The 15475-nt window shown below is 35.9% G+C and overlaps 1 protein-coding gene and 1 pseudogene across 1 annotated transcript; both read right to left on the bottom strand.

Moving 5' to 3' along the window:
• Positions 1-208: 208 nt before the first annotated feature.
• Positions 209-5690, bottom strand: LOC110165667 (phosphatidylinositol glycan anchor biosynthesis, class M). The gene is made up of 8 exons (XM_020930856.2): positions 5288-5690; positions 4452-4625; positions 4232-4352; positions 3337-3586; positions 2727-2830; positions 2385-2539; positions 1690-1791; positions 209-626 (listed from the first exon to the last, which is right to left on the bottom strand). The coding sequence occupies exons 1-8, from the start codon at positions 5456-5458 to the stop codon at positions 462-464; spliced, it is 1242 nt and encodes a 413-aa protein (XP_020786515.1). The 5' UTR covers positions 5459-5690; the 3' UTR covers positions 209-461.
• Positions 5691-6668: 978 nt separating this feature from the next.
• LOC129408069 (leukocyte elastase inhibitor-like) overlaps positions 6669-15475 on the bottom strand; it is a 19808-nt pseudogene continuing 11001 nt past the window's right edge.

Here is a 15475-nt window from a genome sequence, read left to right as displayed (position 1 = left end):
TCATGTGGTAATACAGGAAGTGCTCAACTGCTCAACTAAAATCATTTGGATCATTTCAGCCCGGGAATTTGTAATTTTTACTGAACTAAAAGTAAAAGGTAGCTGTTAACTTGAAAACTACCACTTCTTGACATTACAAGGAGGTACGGAGCATTTGTGCTTTAGAGATGTAGACAGACTAATAATAAAGAGTTTGCTCAGACATGTGTGAATGAAACAAAACACAAAGGTATGTTTATGTTGCAGTAACAACATTATAACATGGTTTAAACATCACAAATTTGCATGATATAGGAACATTAAGGCAGCCACAGTGCAGTGTCTGGGGAACGCTGGCATTCACAAATATATTTCAGACTCTTAAAAAGACATTTATTTGAAAAGATAATTACAAAAGTCCAGTGTAAGATAAGAAACATGCTCAGAGTTTTGGTCAGGCGTGGTGAAATGGCGTGAGAGGGTCAGTCTGTTTTCAGGGTCCGTGGAGGCTGTGGTTTGTAATGGGAAATGATCTGTACGAGAATGAGGCAGTTGATGACTAAGAAGAGCAGCCCAGCCAGCCAGATCCACAGAAATGTGTTGTGACCTTTGAACTCCAGGAAGTAGGCCGGGGCCAACCAAACGCCCTGGAGACAGAGAGGAAATTATTAAAGGGTTGAATTATGCTTCATCCTGAATTTGGGATAGCATTGTATTTGTATTTGAAATTCAAGTAATGCTAATGGTTGGAAAATGTGCACTAAGGATTTCTGCTTTGTACAGATGTTGATACAGAATCCCGCAAAACACAAACTATATTTTTCTTTATTTTATTTTTACTTACATATACATTTATATAATGCCATATTTGACACCAGTCTCAGTACTTATTTAGGACATACTATCACCATTTATACATTTTTGCTCTTTGCTATTACATTAGATTGTTGAGTGTGAGCTACAGTGTCCAAATAATTTACCTTGTGGATTAATAAAGTTTAAGTCTAAGTCTAAACAAAAGACAAACGAGGCACATAAATATAATAAAAATATGATTATAAAAAAATAAAAATAAAAACACTGAGAAAAAATGGTAATAGAAATAAAATAAAAATTATAAAATAAATAAATAAATCATTCAGAATCCCTTACTTCAATTGCTTACATAGTAGGGTTGAACGATTTGAAAAAAAAAATAGAAATCTAATTGTGATTTTTCTGACAGCATTGTGATTGTGAATAGAGTTGCATTTTGTATTTTAATAATAGGATTCTGTTCAAAGTTTACATCCAAGAGAACTGATAAAAAGACAGAAATATGAACTGACAAATTAATACAAGAATCACATTTCAGAACATGTTTGTACAGATCTAAACTACGGAGTTTGCAGTTTTTATGAAGAATAAAACAGGAGGTTTTGTTGTTTGTGGAGGAAATTCTGATATTTAAAAAACTGCAGTCTTTGCATTTTGGTAATTATGTCTATTCCAATTGAAATTTTGATTCAGTTGTGATTAATACTGCAGCCCTAACAGGATCTTTTGCTTGTTTCAATAACTTAAATACAAAAATGAAAGGTAGACATGAAACTGTGCATTGTTTTAAGTTCAGAAGGACATAACCTCACCAAACCTACCTCACCAATGTCACCAAACGAAACAAACTGAACTGGCATAAATTAAATATACAATTATAAAACGCACATGTACCTGTCCTGTAAACCAGAGCAGCAGCAGCCCTAAGCCTTGTTTCACTGAGAGGCTGAGACGAGGAATGACCAGAGGAAGTAAACACAAGTACCACAGGAAGTACTGCAAATGAGAAAGTACACAAAAGTTACAAACTGTGAAAGAAAATTGTCCATTAAAGCCATAGAAGGTCAAAAATACTTTTTTCCTTTTTAAGTTATTTTTATTTGTACTTTGCAATTTCTCTGTTGCTATGTTTGTTTCTATGTTGTTGCTGCCGAACTTTAAATTTTCTTCAGGATGAAAAAAATCTGTCTGTTTATCTGTTTACCTACTTACTGTAAGCGAGCTAGCATTTGCACAAACCTGACTCTTATCTGTCCTAGAGGAGAATCTCTTCCTGCTTATTTCCCTGGAAATGTTGTTCCTTTGGTTATAATCTTCCACACTTTGACATAAAACTTAACTTTTCATTCGATCAAGCAGTTGTGTCATCTACGGAAAGTTACATATTGTACCTTGAGACGTTCAAGAATAAGATATTATTGCAAAATTCAATCAAAACAATTTGACTTACTAAACTTTTACTGTAAGTCCAGCTGTTTTGATTTAATTTCGTGATAATATTATACCTTGCAACATGTCTTATTTGTATTTATATTTTATCATTTTGCAACCCACACGCTGTTGTACCTGGAGTGTTGTGCCTTATCTACCTGAGAGGTGCAGACTTTGTTGAATGACACAAAAACAGCAGTGTTCAGGAAACAGCAGAATGCCAAATCTGAATGAAACACCCAGGACATGATCAACAGGAGCAGGAGCTGAGGGAGGAACGCTGCCAGACCAAGCCACTGGCTCCACCTAGTGTCTGTACAGAGAACAGCCAGGGAAAAAGACAGGATTACATTAGGTACATAATGTTTTATTATTACTAAGTATTTATCATATTATACTTAATGGAATAAGAATTAATGTTTATTTATTGAGTGATTTTTTATGTGGGTTTGTTGAAATGTTATGAATAAATGTTTATAATAATATTCAGTAGACTGTACCTGCAGTGAGATAAATCATGTAGAAGTATGGGGAGAAGTTGTGTCTGATGTCACGTCTCGTTAAATGATAAAGGTAAGTCTCATGGAGAAACTCCCAACCATACCTGCAAGTACAGAGGCATAATCTCTCAGGGCAGGAAATTAAATAGAACTTACTTAGGCTTTTTAATTAGTAAAACTAGGTACAAATATTAAAAAGTGGTTTGTAATACAGTTGGAGTTGTATAACATAGTATTTGTAACCACAACAAACAAAACTAACTTTCTTATTTTTGGCATCTTAAAGGTGGATGGATTACATTTTCCACAGTACAACATTAGCATTTCAGCATTTACCATATTTAATTAGCAATATTTTTTATTTTTTTCAACAACATGACCATGCTCACCTCTCCACAGATTTGATGTATAACTTAGTCTGGTAACGCCACCTGTTTGACCAGATATGTTTGACGCCATACTGTGACGGATACTAGTGAAAGCATGAGTATTTGCAGGTGGTGGACAACGAATCGGAAAGTTTACATAACACGCCTTAAAATGTATCCTTTATTACTGGTTCAACAGAAGATCCAAAAACTCTGATGCAAGTATGTTTCTAAAGACTTACATGTGATAGAAGAGTGCAGTGAGAATGCAGAAAACTCCTCCTGAAACAATGGCAAACAAGAACAGTTGCTTATTGACGAACGAGGTGATGAATCCTGTTAAACTCCTCCATTTTGATGTAGTTTTGTGCTTTTTTGCTGTCGTCTCCCTCGTTCGTAGAGTTAAAACGATGGGCAGGGCGTATGTCACTGGATAGATCTTCATATGAACAGACAGGCCAAAGAGAAGGGCAGCACACGTCAGATGTCGAGCTGAAAAAATAACAGGAGAGAAATAAGAAAATGCTATTTCAAAGTATTTTTGTGAGCCCAAATTCATAATAGCAGTCACCTCGCAGGGCTTCACAATATTGTTGATTTAACCAACAGAAAGTGAAAAAAATCAAACAGTAAAGCTACAACAGTACGAAAAATGAATAAGGTCTATAATTATCTGAAGATACTAAACTAGATTAGGAAAGGGTAACAACAGTGTCAGGAATACAACAGTTCTACAGTCAACACCTCTTTGGTTAGTGGGCATATGCTTAACTCAATGCAGCACTGTTGTTCTTAAAGTTAATACTATAACTTGAATTCAAATTTATTTTTATTCACACTACAATTTCCAGGAGCTTCTCTCCAAGGTGATGCACTGAAGTAGCTTTGCCTAGACGCTGTACATATTTTTCATTGACTGTCAGCTATGAACCCCTGATAGAACAAATGAAAAATAAATTAAATGTTATACTGAGGAACAGAGCAATATCCTCCATGGAGGCAAATAGGTGGCAAAAAAAATTATAAAGTGTACCTTTAAAATTCTAACAATATATACACATGGAAGAGTAATTTTTAGTTTAGGACTTAAATATTAATTTTGTTGCATTTATGAAACAATATATACTCTATTTCTACCTTCCATGCAGAGTAATGTTCCCAAGACAAGAGCTGCCAGTATCGACTCTGCATTCCCCCGGCTGGACACTCCCATCGGCAAAGGGTTCAACAGCCACAGGGAACTAACAGCAAGAGAAGTCTGAAAAAAAAAAATAATAATAATTTATAAAAACTGACAATAATATATAACTGTTAACAATAACGGGAAAATGAAAGCAAATACATGTATTGTTCTTACCTCAGAGCTCCCGCCCCTCAGTCGGAGTATTTTGTAAATGAGAAGTCCTGATACCACGTCACACAAAATGAAGAGGATTTTACCAAAAGCCATGAAAAGGTAAATGTTCGGAGTGAGCATCCAGGCGAGGACAGGAGTGTAACGGTACGTGGATCTGTTGTAGGGAGACTGGCCCTGAAGAAAACATGTTATTCTGAATCTGAAGTAAAGTAAAGGAAGCGCCCTTGCATAGAGGCTGTATTTATTTATTTATTTTTTAGCACAAGAAAAAAATAAATGAACTTAAACATAATGTTGGATTTATTTTTGTTTTTATTTTATTTATTGTATTTTAACTGTGTAACTTTTCTGTCAGCTCCATAGAGAAGATGTTATATCTTTGCCATATTCTCCCAGATAATGGCATCAAACTTATCTCTATGAAAATAGCCACCCAGTCAGTTTACAGGTCAGCTCTGTGGAGAGGTGGCCTCGCTTACAGAAACAAAGCATGTTTGTCCAAGGTATTTCTGAGCAATTACACATCTTTAGGCAAACTGAATAAATGCAATATAAATGCCACACTATGGAACATTGCAGCCAAAGCAATAACATCTCTATGGACACAAACTCGTGAACATCCCCCCACCAGAAAAGGCAGCCTCATAGTGCAGTCAGATGGAATGTTGCATAGAGATTAGGCATAATAATAAATTACATTGTTTACTTAAGTCTGATAGTATTACAATAACAGTCAGGCAAGCAAATTAACTAAACTATTTTAAACATAATATACTAGTCTAAACTCACTGTAAATATTACACAGTTATCCGTATTTGATCAGTATTGTTTCTTACCTGAGTAATAAACCTAGCAGCATCTGTAAACACATGGTAGTCTATGTCAGTGTATTTGACCACCATTGTTTTGTCCTGGTAGTCTCCATAAAGCACCAGGACCAGCCTCACAACGAAGGACACCGGGAAAAGAACACGTTTCTCGTTCAGTTTTGCGATCAGTCTCTCCATCTCCTCTCCAGTCAGTCCAGTCCAGCCAGATCCAGTGTTAAAGCCAGATTCAAACTAAGAATGCAGTAAAAAATACATTAACTATACCCCTAAACGAGCAGCAATCAGTCTTCACGGGTTTTGTTTACATTCCGATTAACGTTTTAGTAAAGTTGTGAACTTAAAGCGTAAATAAATTGGAAAAAAATTTACATTGTTTGACAGCTAAAGAAAGTATGAGCAAACCCGGAAGTTTACAGTGGCACGTGTCTTCTTTTACGTTACATTTAAAAGTCTGACTCGTACGTCATAGTGCCACCTATTGGACTGGGTTGTACATCTCTGGATAAAAGTGGTTTTTAGGGATTAATTTTAAAGGTGTATAATTTGGTGGTATAATGGTGGTATAATTATTTATTTATTTTTATTTTTTGCATACTAGCTCTTCTGCTTTTTATTCTTCAGGGTTTTTTTTGTAGTTTTTTTTAAGCACAGATTTTTAAACTTGAAATTGGTAAAAATTGGCGAGTGGAATTGCAGCCTCACAAAGGGTCGTGGATTCGAGTCCAGGGTGGGTCAGTGAACCATATGGAGTTTTCATGTTCTCCCCATAGACTGAATTATGCTAATATTATAGAGCCTATATATAGTCTATTATGATCTATAGTTATCCTATCTCTGTTTACCTTGTGTACTTAAGTCATCTGTGCAAAAAGTTCAAAGTAGCCTTAGCCTCTTTGAGCCTGGAAATACTTATTTATAGTCTATTAGTAAATTTTTTTTGTAATTTATATTCCTTGTAGGTCATCCAGTAGAAAATCTGCCATTAGGGGCTCCCCTGCATTACTAGAAATATTTCTTTTTAATTTGTGCTTATTTCAGTAAAAATGGGCAAAAACATTGTGCCCATTTAGATCATGTTAACCTAACGTCTCAGATGACTTCTTAAGTTAGTTCCATGATTCATTTATGGCTGATTTTCATAACTCCCTGTGCAACATACACACAAGACAACTGTTATTTTTATTGCTCTCACTTTAAGTAGAACATTAACCAGGTATAACCACATCTGTTTACTGCCCATAGTTAACAAAGGTACAGATCTATAACAGTCAACGAAAGGCTGCCTCAGTTTTGCTAGAAATTACATTTAAGATTTTCAAACCACACTTTAATTCACACTTATTGCACATTATAACTGATATATGGATAAATACACCAATGAAATAAATGCCAGGCAGTGCAGTCCTTTAATGTCATTGCATAAAATCCTCTATGTGTGAACAACAGTGTGTTGGTATACATACAGGTAAAGTGCACATGATAAAACACAAGGCAGTGTAGATGAATTCTTTGAGTGGGTGAACGCTATAAGATAAAGAGGGCTGTTTAGTAAAGGCGTACAGCATATAGTCAATAAAGTCATACATACAGGCCAACAGATAAGATGAAGCACCCATACTTTACAATGCAAAACCTCTCCATTTGTTCAGTGATACATTCAGACAAATTGTGTAAACAGGTTAAAGACAAGAACAGTACTTTTTTTTTTTTTACATTTAATTTGACGTAATATTAAAAATGTTGGGATTTTAGGACATCAAAATGTAATGGTTCTTTCAGGGTTTTTCCAGGGGTTCTTCGAGGAGTGCATATTACTGGTCAACTGTCCATGATTTTTGTTATTTGCAATGTTGTTTTGTTGCTCATGTGAAATTTGACATTGTACGTGTAGCATTGTAAGGCAGCCATCTGTTTTTGGTAACTTCAAAGCTAGTGCAAAAGTTGAAAAGAATATCAACAATTATAGGAGTTTAAAGGCATGTTGGTGAAAGTTGCTGAAGGCTGGTGACTGATACATACATAATGCCAGTGGTGGAAGTAAGTACTTAGTTTTGTTATTTAATTAAAAGTACAGATACCAGACCAAAAAAATATACTCAAGTAAAAGTAAAAGTATCACATGAAACAGTAAAAATGTACTTAAAGAGTAAAAAGTAAAAGTGTTTTGCTCATTTTGAGGTCTGAATGTAATGATTTTGATAAAGATTTGTCTTGTTCAGGAACTGAAACAATCTTTTTTTTTTCCTAGTTGTTTTTATTTTCGTTTGCTCAAGCTACAAATGTGTTCAAAATAAATCCCTCCACCTTTTCAGCCTATCTCAAATTATAATTAAAAAAAATGCTTTTACTTTTCGGTCCTGTTCAAAAATGCATTTAATTTCCCTTTGGGGATCAATAAAGTATTGTTTATCTATCTGTCTGTCTGTCTGTCTGTCTGTCTGTCTCTAGTGGAGTAGAAAGTACACATACCTCCTCTCAAATATACTAAAGTAAAAGTCAAATGTATGCACTTAAGTAAAGTACATATACCTACATTTTTTACTTAAGTACAGTACTTGACTACTTTTATTTTGTTCCATTCCACCACTGGATAATGCAAGGTCTAGAGCAAATGGATTATTGTACAGTTAGTTCCAAATAATGAACTAACTTTCCTTTCTTGGGTTTAAGTGTTTGCTAATAGTTTACTTAGGGGAGCAGAATCTTCCAGCGAACAGGACAGTGTTGGAGGCGTTGTGTCTGATGAAGAAGAGGTAGGGATGATCTGCGATGAAGCGGGCGGGCTGGCTACCCTTGGCACAACCTAACATTATCGTAACTGCAGTGGCGGCAGCGGCCTCAGTGCCTTTTTCATTTACCTCCACGAAAGCTTTGTGCACCACCGCAGACAGAAACAGGTCACTGGCTGGAGACATGCCTGAAAGAAATGATAAAAATATACATTAAAACTTTGTACTTCCGGCTCCACTTGACTCAGTCTACTATTCACTTTGTTTTGAGAAGCTGTCGCCCTCAGTCTGTAACTGCTGCTGTCAGGCTCCTCATTTTGGTCTTAAAATATTTGTATTAACCCTCTATATGATCCTGGTGTATTCTGTCTGCAAATTAGTTCCCATCCTTAATATAGAAATCTGTTCTAAATTCGCCCAGTAACTGCTATCCTCTGTGAGCTTCATTTGACTGGAGCTGAACACTGTGGGTGACGTCATGCTCCCTTTGTCCACTACAGTCTGTGCTTATACCTCATGGGTTTTACTCTTAAATAGTTTCTTTGATCTTCAGTAAATCTAATCTAATAAAGAGTTGATTATTTATTCATTTAAAATTATCTGTCATATTGTAGTTCTGTTGTGTCTAGTAAAGTGAACGGTTCCACAGTTCCAAAAAGCATTCACAATCTATTGCACAGACTAATGAACTGTCAGTCTGTTTTGGTTTTGAATTGTTAATTACTTATTATTTTTATCACTTTGAAACTGGACCAAAGAAGGGCCATGGGTTGGGTTATTTTCTTACCAGAGAAATCACTGCTGCTGATGTCGAAGGCGTCCACCATGCCCATACTGATCAGCACGTCTTTCAGGTCATAATTCTCCTCCATCTTGAATCGAGGGAGTCCCACCTGCACCTTCACCTTGGCCATCATGTCAGAACAGGTCCACTTCATAAAGTTCTCATAGGTTAGCTGCTGCTCAAGCTGAAAAATACATAAGGAGGATTTAGTCTTTGCAGCTAATGTCATCAACATGGGAGTGTGAAGCTAACTGTGGGCACTGCTCTGTTTGAAGCTCTGTTACTCAAGTTACACTTAAATGTGCATTGTGTAATTTTTCTGGTGGAAGGTCTTTATCTGAAATGTTTCACAGTATGGCTTTCGATCATGCAAGCCTGATCACATTCAGAACGTCTGTTTTTTCTGGGTGTGGCAGACAGCAGGAGGCACGCTTACTTTTTAAATCACCTGACGCCAACTTCTAGTGCCAGCAGAAGTCGGGTTTAAATAGGCCACGCAGCAAAGAATAAGTCCCGACTTCTGCTGTCTGATGTCAGGTAAGATTTTAACGATCTCCTTCATTTTAATTATTTTAGCTCTTTTAAGCTGGTTTTAATGGGTTTTTAACTACTGGTGGTAGATCTTTCCCCCATGTATTGGAGATTTTAAGGTAGGACAGGTAGTTTTTAAACTAAGGGTTTAACATAGTTTTAATTATTTTAACACTTGTCTGTCCTTTTATCGCAGGATTGGTCTCTTACTGTTTTGTTTTTGTTTTTTGTTTGGTTAGATTTATTTATTTTTATACTGTTCATTTTAAAGTTACATTATATATTTTAACTTTGGCTCTACTGCACCCTAAATAAATAATGATTTTAATAATTGCCGTCCCTGGGCTTTTAGCTTTAGCTTGCTTTAAGTTCCAGGGTCGTACTTAGCCTATACCTTTTTGTTTGCACTTTGGGTTTTTAAGTTCTTTTGTTGTAATTGCATGATAGCACTTCCCGTTTTGTTCTGGGTGGGGATACCCCCTCTCAAGTCGTCCTTGTTTGGTTGATTTGTAACATTTATTTCTTTTTCAGGACTGGATTCCTCAACTCAGAGGCTGCAAGGTTTTATTCTTATTTTAGTAGAGTTTATTACAGTTTTTCTCTGTTGGTTTGGCTCATTTCTTGAAACAGAAATGAGATTCTTAAAACTATAAGATCATTTGGCCAAACAGTCTGATACTTCTGCACAACATTACAGCTCACCAGCAAAAGCTCATATCTCTCCCAAAACTGTTCACACCTGCTTCAAAGCAGATTCCTTTCCCATATAAAGAGTCAGGACCATCAAAATTGCAAAAATCCTTCTCAATTGCTTTGTCTTTTTTGCATTCACTTAGTGCTTTTGTCAAAAATAACCTGGATGGTTCAGCACAACATCATGGATCACCTGCAAAAGCTCAGATCTCTCTTAAACAGTTTGCCCATATGTCAAAAATTCTTTTCTCATAGAAATAGTCATTGACCACAAAATGCATCGTCCCTTTGGCCTTCTGTGAGCACGGCAGGTCAAAATGGTTAGATGTTTTGTCACTATGGCAGAGGTCTAACTAACGCAATATAAATATGGATAAAACTAAAAAAAAAAAAAATTTTAAAAAAGGATTTCACAGTAAGAGCAGCCTCCAAAGTTTGACATCACACACTGCACTCACACTGCCAACAAAACTAACCATTTTATTCACACAAAAAGTCACTTCCACAAAAGAAAATGTATACATTATTCTGTACATGTAGGAAATATTAACACAAACAAAAAAGAAAAAATATATCTGGCCTACAGTGCTGTAAATAAAGCAAATAACACTTTTTTTTCCTACAGTAACACTTTCAGTGGTCGCAGTTGTCGTTGCTTCCCTCCCTCTGACAACTGAAGAAGTTGTTGGAGGGAAGAAACGGTGCAGATGTCTCAACCATCCCCTCCCCTGTGATATCCTTACATGCACCATCCATTCCATGGAGCAGGGACCTCTGGACAACTCAACTGGACTGAGGAAAGGACAGTACAGTGGTAGTAGCTCCATGAGCATGTTTAGATGGGAAATGAACCAGGCCTGATGAATGGGCCACGGTGGAAATTCACATTGTCCCACACGGTCACATAGTGTGATAGGAAGTTCTAATTTCAACTGACTAACAATTACTGTCATGAATTTATCAAATGTTCCAAAAAAAATAAAATAAAAAAAAATAAAAAATCATATGGTGTTCATGGTGTTATGTTCTTGACTAAATGTGACAACTGAACAGACTATTGTTCATATGATGACTTGGACAATGAAATCACGCTGACATGTTTTGGAGAGAACAACCATTAGATTGAGAGTCAACTCATCAGTTTAGATCAGCAAGGTCTGTTTATTTGGAAAATGTGCGAAACGTGGGCTCATTGTGCTAACTGTAGGCTACTTGAACAGAACCATGTGCAAAGATGCAAAGACATTTGCAATTTGATTAAATCAATGAGAAATGCCATTCTGTTGTGAACGACTGCAAAGTGGTTTGAGAGATTTGTCCATGTTGTTTTGAAAATGTCATGTCTGTTTCAAGAAAAGAGCCAAACCAATGGAGAAAACCTGTAATATTGGCCATTTTATCGTTTTACCCACTGCCTGTTTTCTTTTTGATAGAAATAAATCATTTTTAATTATTACTTGCTCCTTTTAGTCTTTTAATGAGTTTTACTTACATATTTTAAGTCACGTCTCTCATGTTCTTTTATTTACAAACTTATCTGTGGCCTTGGGCATTTTATGTGTTTATGTATCTATTGAAAACGGTACCTTAGGTCACATGGATGTTTTTGAACTATAAAACCACCTGTAATAGACCTTTTTCACAATGGCCGGAAGTGCCCCGTTGTAGTGTTTGGCCAACTTCCAGTTTATGCTTTTCTATGGCAAAATATCTGGAAATGTCTTGCGTGTTTTCCACCAACTTCATAAATCTGCCTCATCACCAAATCTTCATCCAACAAGGTTGACAAAGGACATATTCTGTCAATGCAGAATTTATCCACAACTATCAGGGTAAGAAAGACGAAAGCTTCAAGGCGAACAACGACTAGCATTAGTAAACTACTCCTGAGCAAGTAAGAAGGCCCACTGCCATAAACTGTACTTACATGATCTGATAAAAATAAAGAAATAAATAATAAAAAAATGAAGGGTAATGAAAGGAAAAAAAGAATGATCATTAATTACACAAGTAATTATTCTTGCCTTTCTTTCCCCTCTTCTTTCTCCTGTTTTCTGTTTTATTATTTACTTACTCATACAGAGACACACAAATACACACAGACACTTGCCCTCCCATATAAGAAAAACAGAAGCCATTCTTATTGTCTCGTCACCCCCTTCAAACCTTAATGTAAGCACTCCCTATTCTGTAAATATAACTTCTAAAAAACAAACAAAAAAGTATAAGTTGCCCAGCCAGCACTTTGTCATACCTTCTCCAGACCATCTTCAATACTGCTGGGCAGAAAGATGAGCATGCTGAGCTCATTTCCTTCGTAAGGCAAAACTATAATCTGGTTTATAGAGAAATAATGTTACTTATAATGTCAATGCAGACAAAATACTGTATAAAATATATTATACAGGATTAGAAAAACTTACCTGACAGTTGATCTCACTGATGAAATTGAGGGGGAACCAGGATGTTTGGCGCATCATCTTCACTGGTTTACTTTCATTCTGCAAAAAGACAAACAGCAAAGTTCAAATGTAGTTCACCAGAGCCTTAAGGCAGATTTTCCTACTCAAATGGTATATGCATATTGTTGGTTGTCCATAACATAACACTGCATATTTAAAGACACAGTATGTAACTTTTTAGCCTAGACAAAATAGTTTTTAAATTTTTGTTTTATTTATTGCATTGAAAAACACCATCTGTCTTTACTCAGAACAGGCTTGCATCTCCACAAACCTGATGCTTAAATGGCCTGTAGTATGTTTTTAAGTTTCTATTTCCATGGAATGATGCAAGCGATGTTATAATATAATTATAATATTATAATGTGATGTGTGAGTTACTGTGTCCAAATAATTGCTTTGTTTCTATATTATTAAATATATATATATATATATATATATATATATATATATATATAAAAAGATATTGCAAAAAATGCTTTGTAGAACCCTAACCCCTAACCCTAAGTTTGTCTAAGTCAAAGTCTATGGCACCTCCAAAAAAGTTACATATTGAACTTAACAGTCGTCATTAATTACAATATAATGGTATGCTACCAGCATATAAGCATATAAGCTTTGTAGAATAATGTGAATAATGTCATGTTTATTTCTTATTAAACTAAATCAGTCTAAATGACACACAATTAGAATGAAATGTATTTGGTTAAAAGGTGCAGTATGTAACTTTTTGATTGAACTTGCATTTGTACAGATACAGGAGGTTTTATTTCTCAAAACGTGCATGGTTACTATGAGGGAACCAAAACAAATTTTAAACTTTTTTTTTGTTGTCCAAACAGAACTCACCTTGTTTATCCAGAACTGATCATCACAAGTAGAGTCTTCATCAAACGGTTCATCCCAGTTTCCTTTGAAGTAAATGGCGTTGACAAGAACAAGGCTTGTCGAGCTATTCACCATACCCTTGGCTACAAGGTCTTTAATTTTATCTGAGAAAAAGTAACACATTTAAAAATATTAAAGGTGCATTGTGTAATTTTTTCTGGCAGATGGTCCGTCAAATGCTTTTATACATGGAGATGTTGATTGATTTGTGTGGAATGTTTCTCAGTATGGTATTAAACCTTTTTATCTTCATGGAGACAAAACTAGAACAAGTAACAGGTCAGATCTGTGGAGAGGCAACCCTGGTAATTTTGAGCTAAAACTACCTGTAAATATAAGGTAGAGCTGTTTAATGTCATACTGTGGAACATGCCAGGCAGAGTAATGACATCTCCACAGAAACAATCAGGTGACGGACCCTCAACTGAAAAGTTAAATAGTCAATAAAAAGTGATGTACCAAAATTTGCAAGAAGTTTTTACCTTGTGTTTTCTGCTCCACCCACTTGTTTATGGTGACTCTGGCCTCCTCAGATTTCCCTTTGAAGTCCACAGTCTGCAGCTCTGCCTTGTAGTACTTTTGAGTGGCTCCCAGAAAATCCTATGTCAGATATAAACAACAGATATGTGATGTGTGATGATAATGAGTAATGATAATGTTAAAATAAATAAATTAATTAATAAATAAAGGTCTGGGAATCACTTGGTTCCTCAACATTCGATACAATACATGGCTCACGAAACAATATAATCACAATATAGAGATACCAAAAACACTCTTGTCAATATATTGATACTACAGTCCATGATAACGATTCTGCATCACCAAATTTAGTATCACAATATATTGATATTGTGTCCCTGCTTGTATTGACACACACCTTAACAAACTGGAAACTCTGCTCTCCATACAGTTTGTTGGCGACGCTGAGGGCATAGGGAGCATGAGGTTTGTGAAACTCCTGCAGAAGAGTGCCAAATCTGGAGTGCACGTCATCGGAGAGGTCTTTAGTTTTGAGGCACTGTGGACAAATAAGAAAACTATTTAGTTTAATATTAAGAAAAAAGACTGTTATGTCCCCTATATCCAACAAGGGACACAACGTGTATAAAACAACCCTTGAGGCAAAGTCGGTTTGGCAAACTTTTTATTTTACAGCCAAACATTCATTAAAGTGCACAAAAAATGAACAAAAGGTTGGTGGGAGGAGGCGTGGGCCAGTTGTGCCAAATCAACAAACAAAAAGATATACCAAAACAGGCCCTAACTGAAAACTAGGCTACAAAAAGGAAAGAAATCAAAAGCCTAGCCTACCTGGTCTAAAAAAAGAGAATTTGGAAAACTCAAAACAACAAGGGTGGCAACAACTGATAACTAATGTGTCTAACAACAAAAATGTACGTGATGAAGTGTACAGGGGTCCCCAAACTTACCTAACCAATCCTCCCAACCAAACAAACCTGGGCTAGCAGCCATATACACAGGGAGAGAGAGAGAGCAAGAGGCAGCACACAGCTCCTTTTAAACAGCCCTCTCCACCCTGATTGGCAGCCAGCTGGCCAATCAGCCCCAAGGTTTGGTCCCACCCACAGCACCTGAACACACAGGGCAGAGGAGAGAGCAAGAACACAAACCAAACAAATGCCTGCATGTAACAAAGACAATAGTTTGATATTTAAAGGGCTCATATTACACTATTTTGTGATCTATGTTATAATGTTGTTTCCTCATCACAAACATACCTGAAGTTGTGTTTTTTTTCATTCACACATGTTTAAACAAACACATCTTGCATATTTTGCCTGTGTTCTTCTGACAAACGGAAAAAACTCTGTTCCACTTTATGAAGTCAAGTGCTCCACTGTGTTTTTAAACATCATGACAATTTAAACTCTATGATTCTAGCCCTAAATTTGCTCATCTTTACTGAATTAAAGGTAAAAGGTAGCTGTTTACATGAAAATTATCACTTCATGACATCACAAAGTGGAACAGAGCATTTTGAACTTGGAGATGAAAACAGACTAATAATAAAGGGATACTCAAACATGTGAATGAAACAAAACACAACTTTGGGTATGTTTATGATGTGGTAACAGCATTATAA

This window comes from Boleophthalmus pectinirostris, unplaced genomic scaffold (genome assembly GCF_026225935.1).
Source record: "Boleophthalmus pectinirostris isolate CB_2022bp ecotype Guang Dong unplaced genomic scaffold, ASM2622593v1 HiC_scaffold_15, whole genome shotgun sequence".
Lineage (NCBI taxonomy): Eukaryota > Metazoa > Chordata > Actinopteri > Gobiiformes > Gobiidae > Boleophthalmus > Boleophthalmus pectinirostris.
The sequence above is the reverse complement of the archived record's forward strand: the minus strand, read 5'-3'. Positions and strand labels throughout refer to the sequence as shown.